The sequence below is a fragment of the Primulina huaijiensis genome, chromosome 18 (genome assembly GCF_012295235.1).
Source record: "Primulina huaijiensis isolate GDHJ02 chromosome 18, ASM1229523v2, whole genome shotgun sequence".
Taxonomy (NCBI): domain Eukaryota; kingdom Viridiplantae; phylum Streptophyta; class Magnoliopsida; order Lamiales; family Gesneriaceae; genus Primulina; species Primulina huaijiensis.
The window spans coordinates 892,374-912,593 of record NC_133323.1 but is presented as its reverse complement, the minus strand read 5'-3'; the positions used below and the strand labels follow the sequence as shown (position 1 = coordinate 912,593).

General features: G+C 36.0%; 4 protein-coding genes across 4 annotated transcripts; 2 read left to right on the top strand and 2 right to left on the bottom strand.

The window, feature by feature from the left end:
- Positions 1-5,594: 5,594 nt before the first annotated feature.
- Positions 5,595-7,749, top strand: LOC140964948 (uncharacterized). The gene is made up of 4 exons (XM_073424950.1): positions 5,595-5,887; positions 6,383-6,533; positions 6,730-6,800; positions 7,237-7,749. The coding sequence occupies exons 1-4, from the start codon at positions 5,681-5,683 to the stop codon at positions 7,462-7,464; spliced, it is 657 nt and encodes a 218-aa protein (XP_073281051.1). The 5' UTR covers positions 5,595-5,680; the 3' UTR covers positions 7,465-7,749.
- Positions 7,750-8,454: 705 nt separating this feature from the next.
- Positions 8,455-11,367, bottom strand: LOC140963745 (BTB/POZ domain-containing protein At3g49900-like). Its single transcript, XM_073423128.1, has 4 exons — positions 11,053-11,367; positions 10,877-10,949; positions 9,575-10,081; positions 8,455-9,453 (listed from the first exon to the last, which is right to left on the bottom strand). The coding sequence occupies exons 1-4, from the start codon at positions 11,196-11,198 to the stop codon at positions 8,713-8,715; spliced, it is 1,467 nt and encodes a 488-aa protein (XP_073279229.1). The 5' UTR covers positions 11,199-11,367; the 3' UTR covers positions 8,455-8,712.
- Positions 11,368-15,262: 3,895 nt separating this feature from the next.
- LOC140964515 (large ribosomal subunit protein uL24z-like) lies at positions 15,263-16,008 on the top strand. The gene has a single exon (XM_073424356.1). The coding sequence runs from the start codon at positions 15,344-15,346 to the stop codon at positions 15,782-15,784; it is 441 nt and encodes a 146-aa protein (XP_073280457.1). The 5' UTR covers positions 15,263-15,343; the 3' UTR covers positions 15,785-16,008.
- On the bottom strand, positions 15,806-19,868 carry LOC140964514 (mitochondrial outer membrane protein porin 2-like). The gene is made up of 6 exons (XM_073424355.1): positions 19,680-19,868; positions 19,518-19,585; positions 18,023-18,133; positions 17,855-17,941; positions 17,553-17,761; positions 15,806-17,424 (listed from the first exon to the last, which is right to left on the bottom strand). Exons 1-6 carry the CDS (start codon positions 19,726-19,728, stop codon positions 17,118-17,120), a joined length of 831 nt encoding a protein of 276 aa, XP_073280456.1. The 5' UTR covers positions 19,729-19,868; the 3' UTR covers positions 15,806-17,117.
- Positions 19,869-20,220: the final 352 nt, after the last annotated feature.

Sequence of the window (20,220 nt, the reverse complement as noted above, 5' to 3'; positions counted from 1 at the left end):
AAAAAAAATTGAATTGTGGAAAGGACAAAATCTTAGTTTTGTTTCTTATATATATATATATATATATAGAGCTTTTACAAATCAATCTGACAATTACAGTAGGTGTTGGTCCCACTTGCGGTAATTCGAGATAATAAAACCCGAAAATAAAGAATAAACTAGACACCGAGATTTACGTGGAAAACCCCTAAAAATTATTAGGGTAAAAACCATGGGCAAGATGAAAAGAATTTCCACTATAATATTTTGTGGTGTACAACTCACTCACTGTGTTTCCAAAGAGAACACACACTCTCTTAATACAGGAGAACAAACACCTCACAAATAGTATAGAACTAAGCACTCAAATGCTTATAAGATGAGAGAAAACTCGAAGAAATGATGACTCCAGAATGAAGGAATGGAGCTCTATTTATAGAACTTCCTGTTAGTGTGAAAACGCGTTCCGTCTGAACGCATCCTACCGCGTATAAAACTCGTTCCTTTCTATCTGAGTAAAAAATGCCAACCTTTGTTGACTCGTCCATTTAATGCTCATATTGCCGACATTTCTCCCACTTGGAGATTTGATTGAGAATCAAACACATCTCCACACATCCTTTCAATCTTGTCATTCCCTGCTGCTTACGTTTCTGCTAGACCACTTGAGGATCTACACCACTCAAACTTATCAGTGTTCACTGGCTTAGTCAGAAAATCAGCTATGTTATCCTTTGTATGGATCTTCTGCATATCCACGCTTCCTTCTTCTACTACTTCCTGCACAAAGTGAAATTGTACTCCAATGTGTTTCGTCCTGGAATGAAAGGCTGGATTCCTTGTAATGTGCAAGGCACTCTGACTGTCACAAAACAAAAGAACATTTTCTTGTTTGTGCCCGATCTCCTCCAATAACCTTTTAATCCATATTGCCTCCTTGCAACCTTGAGTAGCTGCCATGTATTCTGCCTCCGTCGTAGATAACGCCACAACTGTCTGCAGTTTTGAAACCCAGCTTACTGCTCCTCCTGCAAGTGTAAACACATAACCAGTAGTAGATTTCCTCTTATCAGGATCACCTGCATAATCTGAATCGACATAGCCCCTGAGTGTAAAATCCGATCCTTCGTAACATAATGCAGCATTCGAGGTACCCTTAATGTATCTAAGGATCCTCTTAACAGTGCTCCAATGCTCTCTTCCAGGATTCGCCATATACCGACTAACTACTCCCACTGGATGAGCAATGTCCGGTCTTGTACAGATCATAGCGAATATCAAACTTCCCACTGCTGATGCATATGGTACTCGAGACATCTCAATCCTCTCTGCTTCACTGCTAGGACACATCTCGGAGGATAACTTGAAGTTAACAGGAAGATGGGTCAATATTGGCTTACTATCTTGCATGTTGAAGCGTTGCAAGATTTTCTTTAAATAATTTTTCTGGGAAAGCCAAATCTTTCTGTTTCTTCTGTCTCGGTGAACTTGCATCCCTAGAATCTTGTTTACTGGTCCCAAGTTCTTCATATCAAATTCCCTAGCCAACTGTGCCTTCAATCCTTGAACCTGATCTTAGTTGGGGCCTGCTACCAACATGTCGTCCACATACAACAGCAAAATGATATAATCATCACCAGACTTCTTGAAACGCGTACAAGGGTCTGCACTCAGTCTGTTGTATCCAAAGCTCATGATATAAGAATCAAATCTCTTGTACAAACACATCGGCGCCTGTTTGAGACCGTACAGAGATTTGTTCAACCTGCAAACCAAGTTCTCTTTGCCTTTTTCCGCAAAACCTTCTGGCTGGAGCATATAAATTTCTTCTTCAAGATCTCCATGAAGAAATGTTGTTTTCACATCTAGCTGTTCTAGATGTAGGTCAAACACCGCAAACAATGCTAGAACTACTCTGACTGTTGTAAGTCAAACCACAGGAGAAAATATCTCATTAAAGTCAATGCCTTCTTTCTGAGCATACCCTTTTACGACCAATATAGCACGATACCGCTCTACTTGGTTATTGCCATCACGTTTGATCTTATAGACCCATCTGTTTCCAATGGCTTTCCTCCCTCGTGGTAGTGTAACAAGATCTCAAGTTTTATTCTTGTCTAATGCCTCCAACTCTTCTTGCATCGCTATCATCCACAAGGATACATCCGAACTTTGAGTAGCCTCGTGGAAACTCGATGGCTCACTATCCTCTGATAATAGACAATATGCAATGTTACTTTCAGTTACATAATCTGAAAGCCAACCTGGTGGTCTTCTGTCTCAAGTTGACTGCCTCACATTAGAAACCTCAGATCAACTATTTCTTGTTCTTCGTGCTCTGGTACTGCTTCACAAGAAATTTGACTTTGCCCGTCTTATTTTCCACCTGAAAAATAGTAGTTTCTGAATTCTGTGTGCCTTTGTCTCCCATTACTTTATCTTCTTCGAAGATAACATCCCTGCTGATGACAAGCTTGTGAACAGTAGGATCCCACAAGCGAAACCCCTTTACTCCATCAGCATAACCCAAGAAGATACATTTTCTGGATTTCGAATCCAGCTTCGATCTTTCTTGCTTATTGTACAGAACGTACACAGGACTTCCAAATGTATGCAAATGAGAATAATCCGTCGGCTTCCCAGTCCACATCTCCATCGGAGTCTTCGGATCAATCGCCACTGAAGGAGAACGATTGATAATATAGCAAGCGGTTTTGACTGCTTCCGCCCAAAATGACTTGTCTAGACCCGCAGTCCTCAACATAGCTCTTGTTCTGTCCAACAAGGTTCTGTTCATCCGCTCCGCCACTCCATTCTGTTGAGGTGTGTAAGCCGTTGTGAACTGTCTTTTGATCCCTTCATGTTGACAATATGCATCAAACTCGTCACTGGTATATTCTCCTCCATTGTCAGTCCTCAGACACTTGATTTTCTTCTCAGAATCAAGTTCAACACGCGCTTTGAAATATTTGAAGATCTGGAAAACATCTGATTTCTTCTTGATTGGATACACCCAACATCTCCTAGAGAAATCATCAATGAACGAGACAAAATATCTCGCTCCTCCTAGGGATACAACCGGTGCTTTCCAAACATCCGAATGAATCAGCTCCAATATGCTTTTGCTCCTGACAGTAGAAGTGCCAAATCTTAATCTGTGTTGTTTACTGGTAAAACAATGCTCACAAAAGGGTAATGACACCTTTGTAAGTCCCGGCAGCAGCTTCCGTTCTGAGAGAATTTTCAACCCTCGTTCTGATATATGCCCGAGCTTTATATGCCATAACACTGTTAATTCTTCTACTGAACCATTTGATGCAACAGCTAGTTCTGCCTCCTTGTGTGTTTCTCCCAAAAGTACATACAGATTTGCAGCAATCTTTTCCGCCTTCATAACCACAAGCGCACCCTTCACAATTTTCATGATCTCATTCTCGATACGAGTTTTGCACCCGATGTCATCCAATTGCCCCAAGGACAAAAGATTTTTCGTCAGTCCTTTCACATGTCGTACCTCGTGTATGGTGCGAATGGTGTCATAAAACATTTTAAATTTCGTCATGTGCCACGTCGCTCCTGAATCCATAATCCATGTGTCACAAAATTTGTGTCTGCCTTCTGCAACTGTTGTTGCTTCGCTGAATAATATTTCACCACTGCCTGAAGTACTGGCCACATTTCCTTGAGAACTCTTGTCGATACTCGTACACTCTTTCTTGAAGTGCCCTTTACCGCCACATTTAAAGCAGTAAATATTTTTCTTCTTACTTCTCGACTTTGATCTACCTCGTCTTTGGCTCCCACTAGAGTCACGGTCCATAAATCTCCCTCTTATCATCAGTAAAGCCTCCGCCTACTTTGATGTTACCAACCTATCTTCCTTATTCTTGCGCCGGCTTTCTTCACCGAGAACCGCAGTTAAGACATCATCGAATCTTAGAAAGCCCATAAGAATATTGTTGTAATATTGATGATAAGTTGATCATATGAATCTGGTAGACTTTGAAGTAAAAGCTCCGCACGTTCATTTTCCCTTATTTTATGCCCCATGGAAGTGAGTTGGGCAAATAGAGTATTCAGTGTGTTGATATGGTCGGTCATCGATGAAGATTCCGCCATCAGAAGAGTATAAAGCCTTCTCTTTAGGAAAATCATGTTGTGTAGGGACTTGACCTCGTACATCTTTGTCAGAGTATCCCAGATAACTTTGGCTGTTTTTATCTCAGAGATACTTGACAAAACTTCGTCTGCTATAGCCAATTGTAAATTGGCAGCAGCGTTGTCGTTCATCTCATTCCACTTTCCATCATCCGTAATCTCCTCCGGTCTATCTCCAATAGCCGCCAAGCAATTCTCCTTTCTTAAAACTGCTTGTATCTTTATTTTCCACAACATAAAATTGCTTCCGTTGAACTTTGCTATCTCGTACCTGCCCGCCATTATGTCTACAAAAATTTTAGTAGACTGGACAAAATAAGCCCGCCTTAAATAAAAAAATCTCAAAAAATCTTTTCTGATTTGGAAGATCAGTCTAGGCTGCAACCACAGAGCATACTCAGAATTTTAAGAATTTTTAAACCAAGGCTCTGATACCACTTGTTGGTCCCACTTGTGGTAATTCGAGATAATAAAACCCGAAAATAACAAATAAATTAGACACCGAGATTTACGTGGAAAACCCCTAAAAATTATTAGGGTAAAAACCACGGGCAAGATGAAAAGAATTTCCACTATAATATTTTGTGGTGTACAACTCACTCACTGTGTTTCCAAAGAGAACACACACTCTCTTAATACAGGAGAACAAACACCTCACAAATATTATAGAACTAAGCACTCAAATGCTTATAAGATGTGAGAAAACTCGAAGAAGGAATGATTTCAGAATGAAGGAATGAAGCTCTATTTATAGAACTTCCTGTCAGTGTGAAAACGCGTTCCGTCTGAACGCATCCTACCGCGTATAAAACGCGTTCCTTTCTATCTGAGTAAAAAATGCCAACCTTTGTTGACTCGTCCATTTAATGCTCATATTGCCGACAGTAGGTATAAAATCACTCGATTATAGCTACAAATCAATCACCTATAATTAAGCATAATATCGTATCTAATTATACCATGTACATCACATAAAATATTTATTTCAACAAAGAATGTGTTAGACCTTCGTCTTTTAGAGTGGTATCTGAAAAAAAAAATTGGTTGATTAAGGATTTAGGTTTTAAGGGAAGAGGAAGAAGAAACAGATTTGGGTTGGATCAAATCTTTAGCTAATCACAAGTAATAAAACAAATATCGAAATTGTATTTCGCATTGTAGATGGATATATGATGGCTGTGCAATGGAAGTCATGTATGCATCGTTTACTTTCTCAAAGATTTTTATTGGGAACTTTCAACTCTGTCATTTAAATATAGTAGGATTTCACATACATGACTCAATCTAGACCACGGCTTTGATATCACTTGGATAATAGAAGTCATGTATCTCTCTATCATTTATGATATTGTCCACTTTAGAGCTAAACAGTCTTGAATTTGTTTTTTCATTACCTAATAAACAACAATTTCTACTTCGTATACCCATTTTGTATTTTTAATTAATAACATGTCCAATTATTAAAACAAATTCGCTATTTGTCGAATTGCTGAGGCTGCGCCGCTGACTAATTGAAAGAGGAGCGAAGGGACTAAACCGCAGGATGGGCAACAGTCGGAGAAGCAGCAGCAGTGGAGAGGAAGACGGAGACGCCGAGTGGAGGGCCGCCATAGATTCTGTAGCTGCCGTCGCCACCTTTAGCAAACCAAAATCCCGCAGTGTTCTTACATCCTTCGACCGCCTAGGGACTTATGAAGACGAAGAACATGGAATTCGCAAGCCCCAAAAGATCAAACACTACCAACTAAAGGTATCACTTTGATCACACCGATGCATCAAATATTCATTTGCGGAAGATAAAAGGAAAATTTGAAGTTCGATATAGCACGCACCCCAGTTGCGCTACAATGTCAGGAGTATCACTAAGCTGAGTTACGTTCACCTCTTAATTTGACGCTACAGTGAGCAAGAAATGCCAAAAATAGCATTTTTATGAATTTTTTAAATCATTGCCTAATTTTAAAGAGGATGTCGTTCAAGTGTTTGATTTCTGTTTTGGTTCTGTGAGGATGGACATTAACAGTTAATTTCCTTCAGTGTTTGCGACTGGAAAGCTATAGCAGTACGGGCAAGATCTTCGTGCCTAATTTAGTTAAAAATAGTACATTTGGTAGTGTTTGAATATTGTAGTCATCTATAATTATACCATGGAACCCTTACAAATGCATCGTTAGGGCGTGCTAAATTGCATAATTCTCTTTATATAATTATGCAGTTGGCCTCTCTTTGTCTATCTTTGCTACAGGCGCGAAAGTTACTGGATGAGATATTAGATAAGACTCTGGAAGTGGTGCCATATACAAATCATAATACTCTGGACAAAACTTCCACTCCGAATGATGGTGGAGTTCGGCTTTTTAAACACGCTCCTCCTGGGATAGTTTTTGATCACATAGGTAAGGAGTCATCTGACGATAAATTTTTCCATGATTTCTATGCGTGTTTCATTAAAGTACCTTGAATTTGTCTGCCTAGAGATTCTTACCAAGTAATCTTTGAAGTGCACTCCGTGAGCATTTTCTCTTCAGAATTGTAAATTGTTTTTGTCATTGTTGATTCTTGTTTGATGTTAGAAGTTTTTTATGTGACCAGATGAGCTTCATGGACCCAAAAAAAAACCAAAAATTCTCCCCGGAGAAGAGCTCAGTGAAAAATCAAAGAAGGTGAGCATTTCTCTGATTTTGGCTACAATTTTAAGAAGTCACTTCCCCCAAAAGTTTGAGCTCAATAGAAATGTTGACAACAAAAGGTTTTTTTTTTAACATGCCTCCTCACGTGTAGATCTGGAACAGAAAAAATTTATGTCCATGATAATTTTCCAATGTATAAAGTTCATGTGGTATAGTATTGGGTAACAAAGGCCCATTAAATTATCCTTAATACCATCTTAATCAAATATGAAGGGGATTGTGCACTAGGAGTCATGAACTTTTACATCCTAGAGTTTTATATATATGTTTAGAATCATTTTTTCCCGAAAGCTCGAACTTTTGGGAGGTGGTGAAAACAATTAATTGATGCTTTACAATGATTAACAGTCCAACTCCAGGTGAAAATTTTTATTTTATTTGGACTATGTTTTTTCACAATTTTCCGTAGTTCAAGAAACAACTTCAATCGGTTGTTGTCGATGGGGCTGATATTGTTATCGCATCAAGGGTTGCATGCCAGAAGTCTTTGGCTAAATTTGAAGCTAGAGAAGCAGCAGCTAAGGCAGCCGCAGAAAGAGAGGAAGAACGGGTAGCAGAGCTGAAAAGGATTAGAGGAGAAAGATGGCTTCCTTCAGTAGCGAGGGATATGAGAGTGAACCCCCAAAATGGGAGATAATGTACTTTAATAGTTGCAGTACCTAGTCAATGTTCAAGATTTTTCCTAACCAGGTTTTGGAATTAGAAAAGAATGTTGAAGCTTATGCCAGGGTAAAATCTGGTTTAAGTATCGTTGTAATTCATTAAACCAACACACGCTTTCATGATTGTTGAGTTGATGCAACTATTAAAGTTATACATAATGTAAATGAGAGACCATTTGTGATGGGTTTCTCAATTAGGATAAAGCTGAATAAAGGTAAAGAGAGTCGTGGGATATATGCATTTTCCACGTTATATGCAACTGATGCTTCTCATGATGATTCATAACATTCACCTCCATCCTAATTGCAGATGTTGAGTGTTGAATAGCTCAGGTCCATATTCTTTTCCTTTTGCTCTTTCCACGTTCTGAGCATTCGAAAATCATGGCTTAGTTGGTAGATTAAGATGTAGAGCCTTTTCCATGGCGGGGTTGGTAATCATGCTGGTGGATGGTTTGGACCGAGGCATGGGAATATAGGTAGATGGCAAGACTGCTGTTCTACTGCCATTTTCCATGCTCGGAGCTCCTTTGCTAGGTCCTTTACTATCGCTGTTATGCTTTGTGATCTAACTATTGATTGAAGTGGAATTAATGTCGAATTTCTTTGATATTCTCTCGTTCTAAACTCAAGTAAGCACTCTGAATATGGACCTATTGATGGATTATCTTTATTAAAAAAAATATCTCCAAATTTTGTGTTATATTGTATATAATTTTATATATCACGAGACTAAGCCTCTCGATTTAGAGAAATGAGCCATTAAAAAAAGAAAGAAAAAAAAACTTGTGGGATAGGCCTGAATAATAACGAATTCGCCTTGCTTTGGTTCCATATTCTCAAAAAGCATTTTATTTACCTGCATTCTGGTGGCGGATTTGTATAGAATGAAAGGGCGGTAGACATGATTGTTAATTGTGTAATCAATCACATGATCATGCTTAGTGAGTCACACGTATCATTTTCGATAATAATAGCATGATGATTCAAGAACGAACGACGAAACTGACAGGCATATCTAACGGCATCTCCTTTTCAAGAATTTAGCGACACTCCTTCGCAATTTGCTGCTCGAGCATTGCAGAGCTCGACTCATGCATTTACTTGGACTAATTAAACGTCTTTGGGACAAATCAAACCGTCCATTCAGCTCAAATAAACAAATACCGTTTTGGGTTTATGCACACTGGATTCAAACGGCTGGTATAAATTTTAACCGATTCTTACATCGAAGAATTGGAACGAGAACGCCTGTGAAAAGCTTGATCCTTTCTTATGATAACAATTTCGTCATTTCCATTAACTCCCTTACCTGAATTTTCAACATTCGGAGATCCTTTAGTGTCACGCTTCTTCTTTGAAACCAAACTTTGTAACCGAAACGCACTCTTCAATCCATGCATTAATCTCCGACCCAGATTCTTTTCAACACTTCGAGCACCCTCAGACGACTCCTCTGATGAAGAAGAGCCTTCTGCCCCGATTCTATTCCCGATATTTCGGACACTTGAAGCAGAAATTGAACCAATCTGTCCCCTATCCACCTTGTTTCCCTCCGAGCTGAAACGAAAGCTTGCAGACCGACCGGAGTTAATAATATTCGTATTCTCCACATCACTCAACAGTTTCCTCATGCCACTCAGCTCTTTCTCCAACGACTGGATTCTCGAATTTGTCGTGGTCATTACGTTCTTGAGCTGAGTCGCTTGGCGGAGTGCCGCATCGCGCTTAAGTATGGCACCGAGTGTGACTGGGTCTTTCGGTTGGTGATTTTTGTCGGATTGGTTGGACAAGATGGAACGCCGAGTGTTCAGCTGCTCGACGAACATGGCCTGGACGACGAATCTGAGGGGCATTCTGGGATTCTGGACTGCGTGCATGAGGATTCGGTGGGATAAGATGCTGCAGTCTATGTAGTTGCACATTCGGGTTTTCTGGTCCTCCGATATAGTTCTATCCTTGTCCTGCGTAATTCACAAAAGGATCGGACTTGACATACAATAATGAAATTTGTTCCAAAGATGGTTCTCTCTGTTTGAATTAGAATCAAAATTATTTCTAATCATGAATTTATCTTAATTGTACCTTCATATAAAGATCAATGATTGTGTAAAGAAGATCGTGACTCTCAGTCAAGCGTTGACTCATGGACTCCAAAATCAACTGCAAATCCTCAACACGCAAGCTCATGACGTCGTCCAAACACTCCCCTTCACCGATCAAACTCAACGCCTCGATGCATCTGCTGACAAGAGCCGCCGTAGTCTCCGCCTCCGGAAGCAGCGGAAAGCATGACCGCAACACAATGGACGCGTACTCCTTGTTAACGGCAACAGCACGGCAGAAATAGGCTTCCGTTTTCTGATGCAAATTCTCGTCCCTCGGGCCACAAACCTCCGTCATCTCCAGCAACTCCGCGGCAGTACGGAGTGCGGCGACGTTGAACGGCGTTATGGCAATGTAAGATCCGTTAAAGAAGTCCATTATCAAGGCGAAGGTTTCGGACGTTATGTTCAACGGCGGGTTGAGGGTTATTTCCGTCAATTTGGTGAGCTGCCGTTTCAAGTAGCCACTCCGCAGTATCAAGACTTGCTGCCATCGAGGAAATAAAGAGTTAAATGCCGCATTTAATTTGAAAAACACAATTCATGGCACATTATTTTATTTAATTGATTTATACAATGTTAATCTATTTTATCTTAAATTAATTAATATCTAATTTTACATAAATTTAATCTAAATAAATAATTTTACCAATAAATCATGTCATATAATGACATAAATTCATAGCAGTTGTTCAAAAGTTTTTGAATTTCAAATTTTAAATAAAAAAATTTTCCCTTGGTTTTAGCTTATTTATTAATCATTCTCCTATAACTTTTCATCCCAAATTCAAATAAATCCATCTAAACACAACTTCAAAAAATCAAATCGAAACATTGTTAATTGGTGGATATGTAATACTGTCTCTTGTTTTAAAAAAACACCGATTTACATATATATTAAAATAATCGAACATGAGTAGTCTCAGATTAAATTATTTTTATCTAGCCAAATTTGTGCATAACCTACCCACTTTTTCCTTGAAAAATTAAATATCTTTACTCAAAAATATGGAGAAAATTCTGGTGAAAGCATTTCCTGAAAATTTTATTGTATTCACAAACACTTTAAACCTAGTAATTTCCAGCTTCGTGTCTCTTACAAAACATCATATATGCTTTTATCGAGAAACATGTAATATATATATGTATACAGAGAAATAGTAAATTGAAAACATCATATATGATTTTATCGAGAAACGTCATATATATGACAAAATTAAGAGATTATTTTTATAGAAAAATAGTAAATTGAAGTGAGGGAAAATAAGCGACAAAAACAAACCTTGTGGAGGCGGAAACAAGAATCCTGGACATGTATAACTACATCCGGATGCTGATTCACCCTTCCGAATGAACTGAGCCAAAACCCAAAAAATTAAAAAGAAAATCATTGAAAATTGAGGATCAAGAAGTCGGAGACATGATTTATTTTCGTTGTTTTGAATTTTTTTTTATCACCTGCAGGGTTTCTGGGTAGAAACATGTAGAAGAGGCGAAGGGATTGATTCCTGGGAAGGAACAGTAGAAGCTGCATCTTCATCTTCTTCTTCATATATAGTTCCCACAATTCCCAGTTCATTCCAACCATTCAACCCCGCTTCCATTGTCACTGTTGAAGAATACTTTCATAAAATATCGGGATTTTGATTATTTGTCCTCAAAAACGTTTGGTTGAAGGGTTTATGAGAGAGGTGAAGAAGATGTTGAACGCCTTGTTTGACTTAGATTAGGGAGATTGGGTTAGTGCAATAAATGGTAAGAATCATAAATGCTGCATTTTGTATAGATATATATTTTTGGGGGGAGAGTTATATATAGTAACGTAATAGTATGTATACATGTATATATGGAAGGACTCGAATGCCATTCACAGTTTTGCTACGATATATATAGCAGATCTTTTGTGAGACGATATAACGAATCTTTATCTGTGACAATAAAAAGTAATACTTTTAGCATAAAATGTAATGATTTTTCATAGATGACCCAAATAAGAGATCTGTCTCATAAAATACGATCCGTGAAATCGTCTCACACAAGTTTTTGCCTAATATATATATTTATGTATACACACACATACTTATATATAATATAATGGTGAAAAAGGGGAAAGAGTATGATTTTTCACAAGAGGCCATCGATTTTGGAAGATTTTTCTCTAGTTATACATGAGGATAAATTTTTTGTTAGAATAGTTTTGAATTTTTACTTTTAAAGCATTTGTCTATGTGTGAGTGTGTGATATGATGCATAAAATAAATAAATTTAAGCATTTATTTTCATTTAATTTTAATTTAAAAGTACATATATTTTTGGCATACGTTATTCAAAAACTAATATACTTGTTCGTTTATTACTCTCGGTTCTCTGTTTCTTTTTTCAAATATAATATTTCTCATTATTTATCATTAACCGTGGCATCAACTTTCAAATACAGAAGTTAACATACTGAAAAATAAAGTATTAAAAATATTTATATTAATATTGTAAAGCTTATAATAAGGTTAAATAAAAGAGTGACTTTGACATTAAATGTCGAAAACACAAGCGGCCGGTGAATTATGATAATTACTTGTGCAACAGTAGCAATCACGCAACCAAATTTAAGGGCATATAAATACTTTCCTCGACTTTATTTCAAGTCATTTATTTCTTAGAAGAAAATGTTGCTTTTTATTTTAAAAAAATAAATAAAATTTCCTCCAAAATTTCGATAAGTCGTTTTCTCCAACAGATCATGCATATCGATAATGCAGCGTAAATGAGAAGTCGCGAGCATTGCATTTAAGACATATGCCAAGCTTTTATTGGACTTTTCTTAATAAATACATATATATATATATATACACACACATATTTTATAGATAATAATGATAAGCGCATCTTCTAAAAATAGTTTCGATGTCTTTGAGTTGTGCGTTATTAATTGTTTTCTTCTATTTTAATTTGAATAAAATGAACACCGAGGGTTTATTTAGATAGATGAATTTGAAATTCATTGATTTCGATTATAATTTTATTGATTAAAATAAAATAATAGGTCAAATCTTAAATATTTATACATTAACAATATAAGATAGAATGTATTTCAAATGACTCTATCACTGGATAAACTTGAAATTCATCTTAATCAATATAATATGAAATATTATATAAAAATTTAAGGAGTGAATTTGAAGTTTATAATATTATTTTTTTAAATATAAAAATATATTTAAATATATTTGAAATTCATCGACTCTGTACAATCTAAACTAATTTCAAACATAAAAACAAACCTACAACCTGACATCATGATACAAAAACAACTTAAGACTATAAGAACGAGCGTAAGGTAAGGCCTAAGTGCACCCACATTGGTGCATTAATGGATGATTATTAATGCCCATTAATGTTCATGCACCAATGTGGGTGTAGAAGTTATTAATTTTGGCTGCCAAGAAATTCATTAGAATGAACGGCATTATTTCGCAAGTTGCGACGGTTTTTCGTAAGCCGTCGCAACTTGAAAAGCGTCGCTACTTGCAACGGTTTTTTAAAAAAATCGCTAATTGCGACGGTTTTTTAACAACCGTCGCTATTTGCGACGGTTTTTTAAAAACCGTCGCTAATTAAGGCATGTTCTGAAGAAATTTTTCATTTCTTAATAATATTTTAATGAATATTGGAATTAAGTTATTTTTAAAATAATAATACTATTTATTTTTAGTAATATTTGTTGTAAAATTTTAAAAATATTAGAAAGATATTGAAATAATTAAAAAGAAAAAAAATGAGTAAGTGGACAGTGGGACCCAAAAATAATGAAAGTTGATATTAAATGAATGTGGGTGTGAGTTAATAATGTGAAAGTGTTAATGTAATGAATATGTGGCTCGTGAACCCCATAATTTTTGAAGAGATGGAGAGTTATTAACATGGATTAATGAGAACGGATGCGGATGCCCTAAGAGGTAGTCGTCTCAGATCCAATTAACACCTAAAAAATAAAATTTAGTCAAACTTAATAATATTATATTTAATTGGACATCAAACTAATATCAACATAGTCCCAAACGAAAAATTTTCTCCAAGTATGGAAATTTATTTTCGATTAACGATGTATCGTAAAAGATTAAAAGTGGATAATCTGTTTTTACCCATCGAGAAGATTTGTTGAAAATCTTAATTAGCGAAATTTAAATAAGAGAAATTGATTATTCTAGTAAATTTCAAAGTCATCATTTTAAAAATGGGCTTTTTTATTATATATTTTGCATTATGTCTTATCTAATTAAAAAATCTTAAAATACTCTTTTTCTATGAACACACATGTTCCATTTTCGTGATTCATTTGTTTAATTATCTATTATTTCTCTTTAAGAGTTGATTTAATATTTGTTCAGTTTTATTTAATTTATAATATATTAATTTTTAAATACTACTTATTTACATCAATAAAAAATTTTAATAAAATTATGAATTGTTAGTTTGAATTAGTGCATACGAAACCACCAACGTTATAATATTCTAATTACGATTGTTCTTCATGCAAAATAATATAAACAAAACCATCAATCATTATGGTTATGAAACATAATAATTACATCAATGTGAGTTTACACATATAAACAAATAATCTAATGGTCTCACTTAAGTTTCTACCTTATTCCATGCTAACATTTTATAAGTATGCACAACAAACCTTCAAAAAAATAAAATACATAAATATGCAACTCGATAAAAGAATTATCTCAAATTATCATGAGTTTATGTCCAAATGCATGGAATTCATAAGATTATTTGAGAAATTGTGAAAATAAAATTAAGAGTTTGAGATGAAGAAATTGATAGTGAATATGAGGTTTAAAGGATAGGGGATATCTTTGTAATTTGATACAATAAAAAGATTATTTTGGTAAATTAATTTAATTGAAGACTAAAATTGATTATAATAACTGTGTGAAGTCTGTTTTAAACAAAAGATCTAAATAATAGTACTTATGTTTTCGAAACGACAAGACATGTGTCAATTGCGATGTACGATGTGTTATTTTATGTAACTAATTATTAAAATTAATAAATATCAGTGTTTGAATAAATAGTTAAAATCCAAACATGATTAAATATAACACTAATACATATTTATTTCCTTTTTTTAGTATGAAAATTTTTGCAAAAGCATGCTATATATATATATATATACACACACACACACACACACACATATGTAACAACTCTATCTATTTATTTATATTATTAAAATATGCACATATTGTTTGTATTATTATTATTTTTAATTTGATCAAATATTATTAAACAATTAATATGAAACTGTTTTCAATTTAGAAGAATTGTTCTATTTAAAAGTGATGTTTTTTTAGATTTTTTTCTATGTAAAATATGAAGTGACTTGAGAAGATTTTTAGTAGGGTATGAAAGATAATTATATAATTAAATATTTTGATATGTTCTAAGATAGTTACTCTAAGGGTCACACACTTAATAATATAGTGTGTGTATATATATTTGGATTATCATATTTGTTTGTATACTTCATAAAATAAATGTTCAAACATACTGGGCCCAAAAAATACTCCTAACAACAAACTAGATCAAATCTTCAAGCCCAAACGAAAAGCCCTAGAAGCACTATTGAGCCCACTCAAAAATTATAATATATAAACAGAAAACCCTACCTCTTTCCGTTCGACCTTCATTAGCCGCTGCACACAGAGCAGAGCCCGAGAGGGAGCGCCCGCGCCTAACGATGAAATTCAATCCCCGAGTGTCCTCATCGCGGCGCAAGAGCCGAAAGGCTCACTTCTCGGCGCCTTCCAGCGTTCGCCGTGTTATAATGAGCGCGCCGCTCTCTGGTGACCTCAGAACCAAGCACAGCGTCCGGTCCATGCCTGTCCGAAAGGATGACGAAGTTCAGGTTGTACGTGGAACCTACAAGGGTCGCGAGGGAAAAGTAGTCCAGGTCTACCGTAAGAAATGGGTCATCCACGTGGAGCGGATCACCCGAGAGAAGGTAAACGGATCCACGGTCAACGTCGGCATTCACCCTTCGAAGGTTGTTATCACCAAGCTTCGCATAGATAAAGACCGTAAGTCGCTCTTAGATCGCAAGGCGAAGGGACGCGCCGCCGCAGATAAGGATAAGGGCACTAAGTTCACGGCTGAGGATATTATGCAAACCATCGATTGATAGTTGAATCAATTAAGTTTGTTTTCTATTTTATTCTGTTTTAATTATTGGATTTATCAGAGAGGATATGATTGTGGCGGACTTGTGTATGATTTTTGGTATTTTGATTGTCTCTGAAATTATGGATGGGTTCGTCAGAAATTTTATATTTTAGACTTACCAGTCCACGATTTAATTTTTGTTTCATGACTTTTTACACAGTAATAATTTACAATGTTCAATTTAGACTTGGGGTTCCATTGAAACATTTGGTGTCTCCATGGATACTTACTCCGTAATTTTTACGGGTATCATGTGTTGCATTAAGCTCAAATGCTAAATTGATGTTCAATTTACGAGCCTTCAAGCTATCGAAAAGTCCCGATGTGACTCGCACCTGGCCTGAACTACGGTAGGTGCTGTGCTATCAGGTTCCGGGTTCTGGTTCTTATGGCTTTTTTTGTTGGAGTTGAAAAAAATATTCAAATCATGATAATCATGGCTTTTTCTACGTTTGTTCTTGAACCATCCTTGTATATATATTAGTAAACATCATTTCAATATTATCTTGATGTATTTTTCTTGATTTTGGAGTTAATTTGAAGCTGGTGTTGTAAGGCTTGTGAAAAGGAAAAATGTTTCAGTTTTCGTGGCGTTGTACAAAGATGTGATTTGCGATGGCTGGCTCTGCCCATATTCCACATTCTGTGTGAGCGGATGCCCCATTACTTTTGTTCTACTTCTGATTGCCACTTTGAAGTCAAATACTGACCTGACGGAAGATTGTTATCAAGGTCTAGTATGCGTTTATTCTGGTAAACCCTTTCTATCAGATTCAAGAAACAGGACCTATTTGGTCATTATGCCCAATACTCGCACTAGGAATTAGACGTAGGGGGCAAAACGAAAATCTGGAAACTCAGAGCGAGTCCTATTATTTTTTTGTTAGAAATATGTGTGCGGGTGTGTAAACGCCAGTGACGACAGCGCCTTCTGCCCCTGCACCAAGCGGTCAGGAAAAATGAAATGGTGTAGACATGTCTACGGCAAATGCAAAGCGATCAAACCTGAGAAAAATAAACAAACTGGAAAACCGCACTATCCGATGCATGCATAGTGTTGACGGAAATTGGCAAAAACAAATACAACGTTTGCTCGATATGAGTAAAACTATAACTCAAAAATGAGTTCTACGTGTACCGAAGAACTCCAAAGAATATTCATATAAAATACCCTCGGCAAGAATCACAAAGGATGTAAATCTGTGAACAGTTTAATTCTGCAACTGATTATTCTGGGCTTCCTTAAAGCGCAACTCTAAGTAAAAGAAGCAGCGTGCTTTGGTAAGATGTACTCAAGGCTTTAGAGCCAATGATAAACCAAATCTTGGAGTTTTATCCAAAGACTTGGTGTCAAATTCACTGGATACAGTCACCAATGATTTTCGAATGAACTCGTGCTGCAAAACGGTCCCCACTATGCCATGATTGTTGAACTTCATTTTCACAAGAGTCAGGCTGTCAATGGCGTAGGATCCTCCAACAGCAAATGTATTCTCATTCGTTGAGAATTTTCTGGCAATCTCTCCCACAGCAGCACTCTTCTTCAACTGATCGATGTAGTGTACGTATGATGCCTTTATGGTGTCTCCTTTGTCGCTCCTATCAATAGATGAACAAGGGTCAAATCTTTCATCTTACAAGAAGATGAGAGCTCGATAACAAGAAAAACAAGAAATCGTGATTGTTTTTTAATCTTTAATGACTAGTATAAAAATGTTTGGACTTACAGAAGTATTGAAGCACAAGAATCGAGTTTTGTCAGAGAGATGCCAGCTGTGTATTTTATTAATTTACCAGAAGCGGCGTCATAACCAGCCTCAGCGCCCAAAGCAACCATGGGAGTACCAAGGTTCAATGAAACATCAATTGGAGGGGTCTGATTCATACCAACAGCTGCAGTGAGGGATGCATGAGGGTGGAAGTATTGAATTTCCAGCTGCAGAAGCAAAACATAAGAGCACGATAAAGAAGGTCAATGAGATTAAATTGTTCGGAAACTATACATGCATGCATCATGCATGTATTATACCTTTCCGGATTCATAATTGGGATATTTTAGGGTGGCGATGGTCCTTGATGAGGGGACGATATCAGAAAAAGTCAGAGTTGCTGCAATCTGTGAAAAGAAGAGGGATTTGTTAGATGAGTGACAATGGGATAAGCATGTTTCCCTGAGTTGAAGGTTCAAGAATCCAACATTTGATTCCGTGTCCACTCTGATATCAGCAAAGATATTTTTGTAATTGTATTGTGCTGCCACATCGCCAGAGGAGTAGCCTCCTCTATTCACAGTTGATGTAGTCAGGGCCTAAATTCAGGAAACACTAGTAAAAAAAAGTGCAGTATGAGGATAAAAATCAATAATAATAAACGGCGCCAGAAACAAAATACGTTTGTTAACTAAATTACGACAGTTTCCCAATAAACAAAGGGTAGATCCTCCTCTCAGATTCCAAGGTTGTCATTTGTATTGCCAGTGGTTGAGGATATTTTCAATCAAAATGTCAGTAATTACCTTAATTATGAAATAAATTAAGTTCTTCAATGGCCAAGAGTATGAAGTAAATGGCTTTTTAATCACAATTTACTGTTTAAGTTAATCTTCTGCGTATAAATATGCCCAGATTGGTAATTTTTTCATATACAGGCATGATAGTTCTCTTCACCTAGCACACAGTATATTTACTACAATTCCCCGCAATTTCATGTTCTTCCTTTTTATCTAAACTCTCTCATAAATTATTCACTTTAAAAATCCCCAAATAAGCGAGCAGATTGCTATAGATTGCCAACTGAAGACATCATACGACAGATATTATTGAGAAACTTGGAGCAGGCAATAAACATGAAATTAAAATAAAAACAAACTCTTATTTTTTTTTTTTACAAACTGATTGCTTTCTCTTTTCATAATGTATTGGGGAAACAGCAATTTCCAGGAGCTGATCATAAATTCAAAACAAGGAACCATTTAATAATTGACAGATAATATAACTGTGAAGAGCAGGCAGACCAGTACTAGTAGAGAGTATTCATTTATCGAAATTAATTCGTTTGCATCTTGAAATAACACAATGTGCAGATAAAAATTCATGATCTGTCTCCAAACTGAATAGCACCTGTTGTTTCCATCTTTGCTACATCCCATGACAGATTACAACAATTGACATGTAGAAACTTGCACTTAATAAACTAGAGAGCATGATCATGGTTGAAGTCTATGCAAGAAAGAGATTTGGAAAGAATAATGTCGATGATGAAAAAAAACATTTGGTAAAGTCCATATTCGCCGCAAAAGACAGAATTATTGAAGCTCATTAAACCAACGTCTACAAATGAACTACTAAAGCAACAGATGGAAAGCATAAAAAAATTCATTAGCAATCATACGAAGAAACAAAAAATAATAAACTGAATGCAATAGTTGCTGAGTAATTTAGACTACTAAATGCATATATCAAAAGCCGATCGACAAGAATCAACCATACAAAACTCTGGCATCTATACCATTGTAGAGCACAAATTCCAGAAATCACAAATAAAGCAGAATCACAAAATGGAAATTTATCAAATCACGACACGAATTTTCCTGAATAATCGAATAATAATAGAAACCACACACAAAAATATCACAGTATCCATACATACACCACAAATTTATGCGTTTGGAAAGAATAAGTGAAAAATCGCACCACTCCGGATTCAGTGCAGGTGGATACAGATAATTTGTGATCAGAAAGGTAGTCCTTCGTCAGCAGATCTACAAAAAAAAAAAACGAAAATTAAGTCACTCGAAAATATCTTTAAAATAAACAACGGAGGAAGGGGGTGCTGAATTATGATCGAAAAATAACCTTTGGCTTTCTTTCCAATTTCTGAGAAGATTCCCGGTCCCTTGCTCATTTTGAAGCTCAAAATTAGAGAAATAGAAACAGAACTGAACACGAAATGATGCAAACGAAATTGAAGAAATAATTGGAACTGTACGGTAATTGTTGGGAATTTATTCTCGTTGGATTGTTTGGACCGTTGATTTAAAATTCTGCGATCTGCTATTTGTAAAAGTTTAGCCATGTTCCCCAAAGTCGCGTTTCCTCGACATAATTTTCATTTCGAAAGCGGGATTCTCACGTGATTTCTTCCATGTTCTTATCGTGTGAGAATTTAAAAAAAAAATGAAATGATAAAATATTAAATTTATTTCATCATACGGCACCCCTAACACACAATAATATATCCTTTTAGGAGTGCACGAGGGGTGGATGGAGAAATATATATGACATAGATAATATGATAGGATAAACATGTGATATATAATATAAGAATAAGTTAAGAATAAATAAGATATATGATATTATATTTAATGTTTGGTATGATTTTAATAAGAGTGATTAA

Bases quoted from the DNA above. Each gene is read 5' to 3' on its own strand.
- LOC140964948 (XM_073424950.1), top strand. From the start codon at position 5,681: ATGGGCAACAGTCGGAGAAGCAGCAGCAGTGGAGAGGAAGACGGAGAC. The intron at 5,888-6,382 runs GTATCACTTTGA...TCTTTGCTACAG, and splicing joins TCAAACACTACCAACTAAAG to GCGCGAAAGTTACTGGATGA. The intron at 6,534-6,729 runs GTAAGGAGTCAT...TTATGTGACCAG, and splicing joins GATAGTTTTTGATCACATAG to ATGAGCTTCATGGACCCAAA.
- LOC140963745 (XM_073423128.1), bottom strand. From the start codon at position 11,198: ATGGAAGCGGGGTTGAATGGTTGGAATGAACTGGGAATTGTGGGAACT. The intron at 10,950-11,052 runs GTGATAAAAAAA...GTTTTGGCTCAG, and splicing joins TCTACCCAGAAACCCTGCAG to TTCATTCGGAAGGGTGAATC. The intron at 10,082-10,876 runs GTTTGTTTTTGT...CCTCGATGGCAG, and splicing joins CTTGTTTCCGCCTCCACAAG to CAAGTCTTGATACTGCGGAG.
- LOC140964515 (XM_073424356.1), top strand. From the start codon at position 15,344: ATGAAATTCAATCCCCGAGTGTCCTCATCGCGGCGCAAGAGCCGAAAG.
- LOC140964514 (XM_073424355.1), bottom strand. From the start codon at position 19,728: ATGAGCAAGGGACCGGGAATCTTCTCAGAAATTGGAAAGAAAGCCAAA. The intron at 18,134-19,517 runs GTGCGATTTTTC...TCCTGAATTTAG, and splicing joins CCTGCACTGAATCCGGAGTG to GCCCTGACTACATCAACTGT. The intron at 17,762-17,854 runs GTATAATACATG...TTGCTTCTGCAG, and splicing joins CCAATTATGAATCCGGAAAG to CTGGAAATTCAATACTTCCA.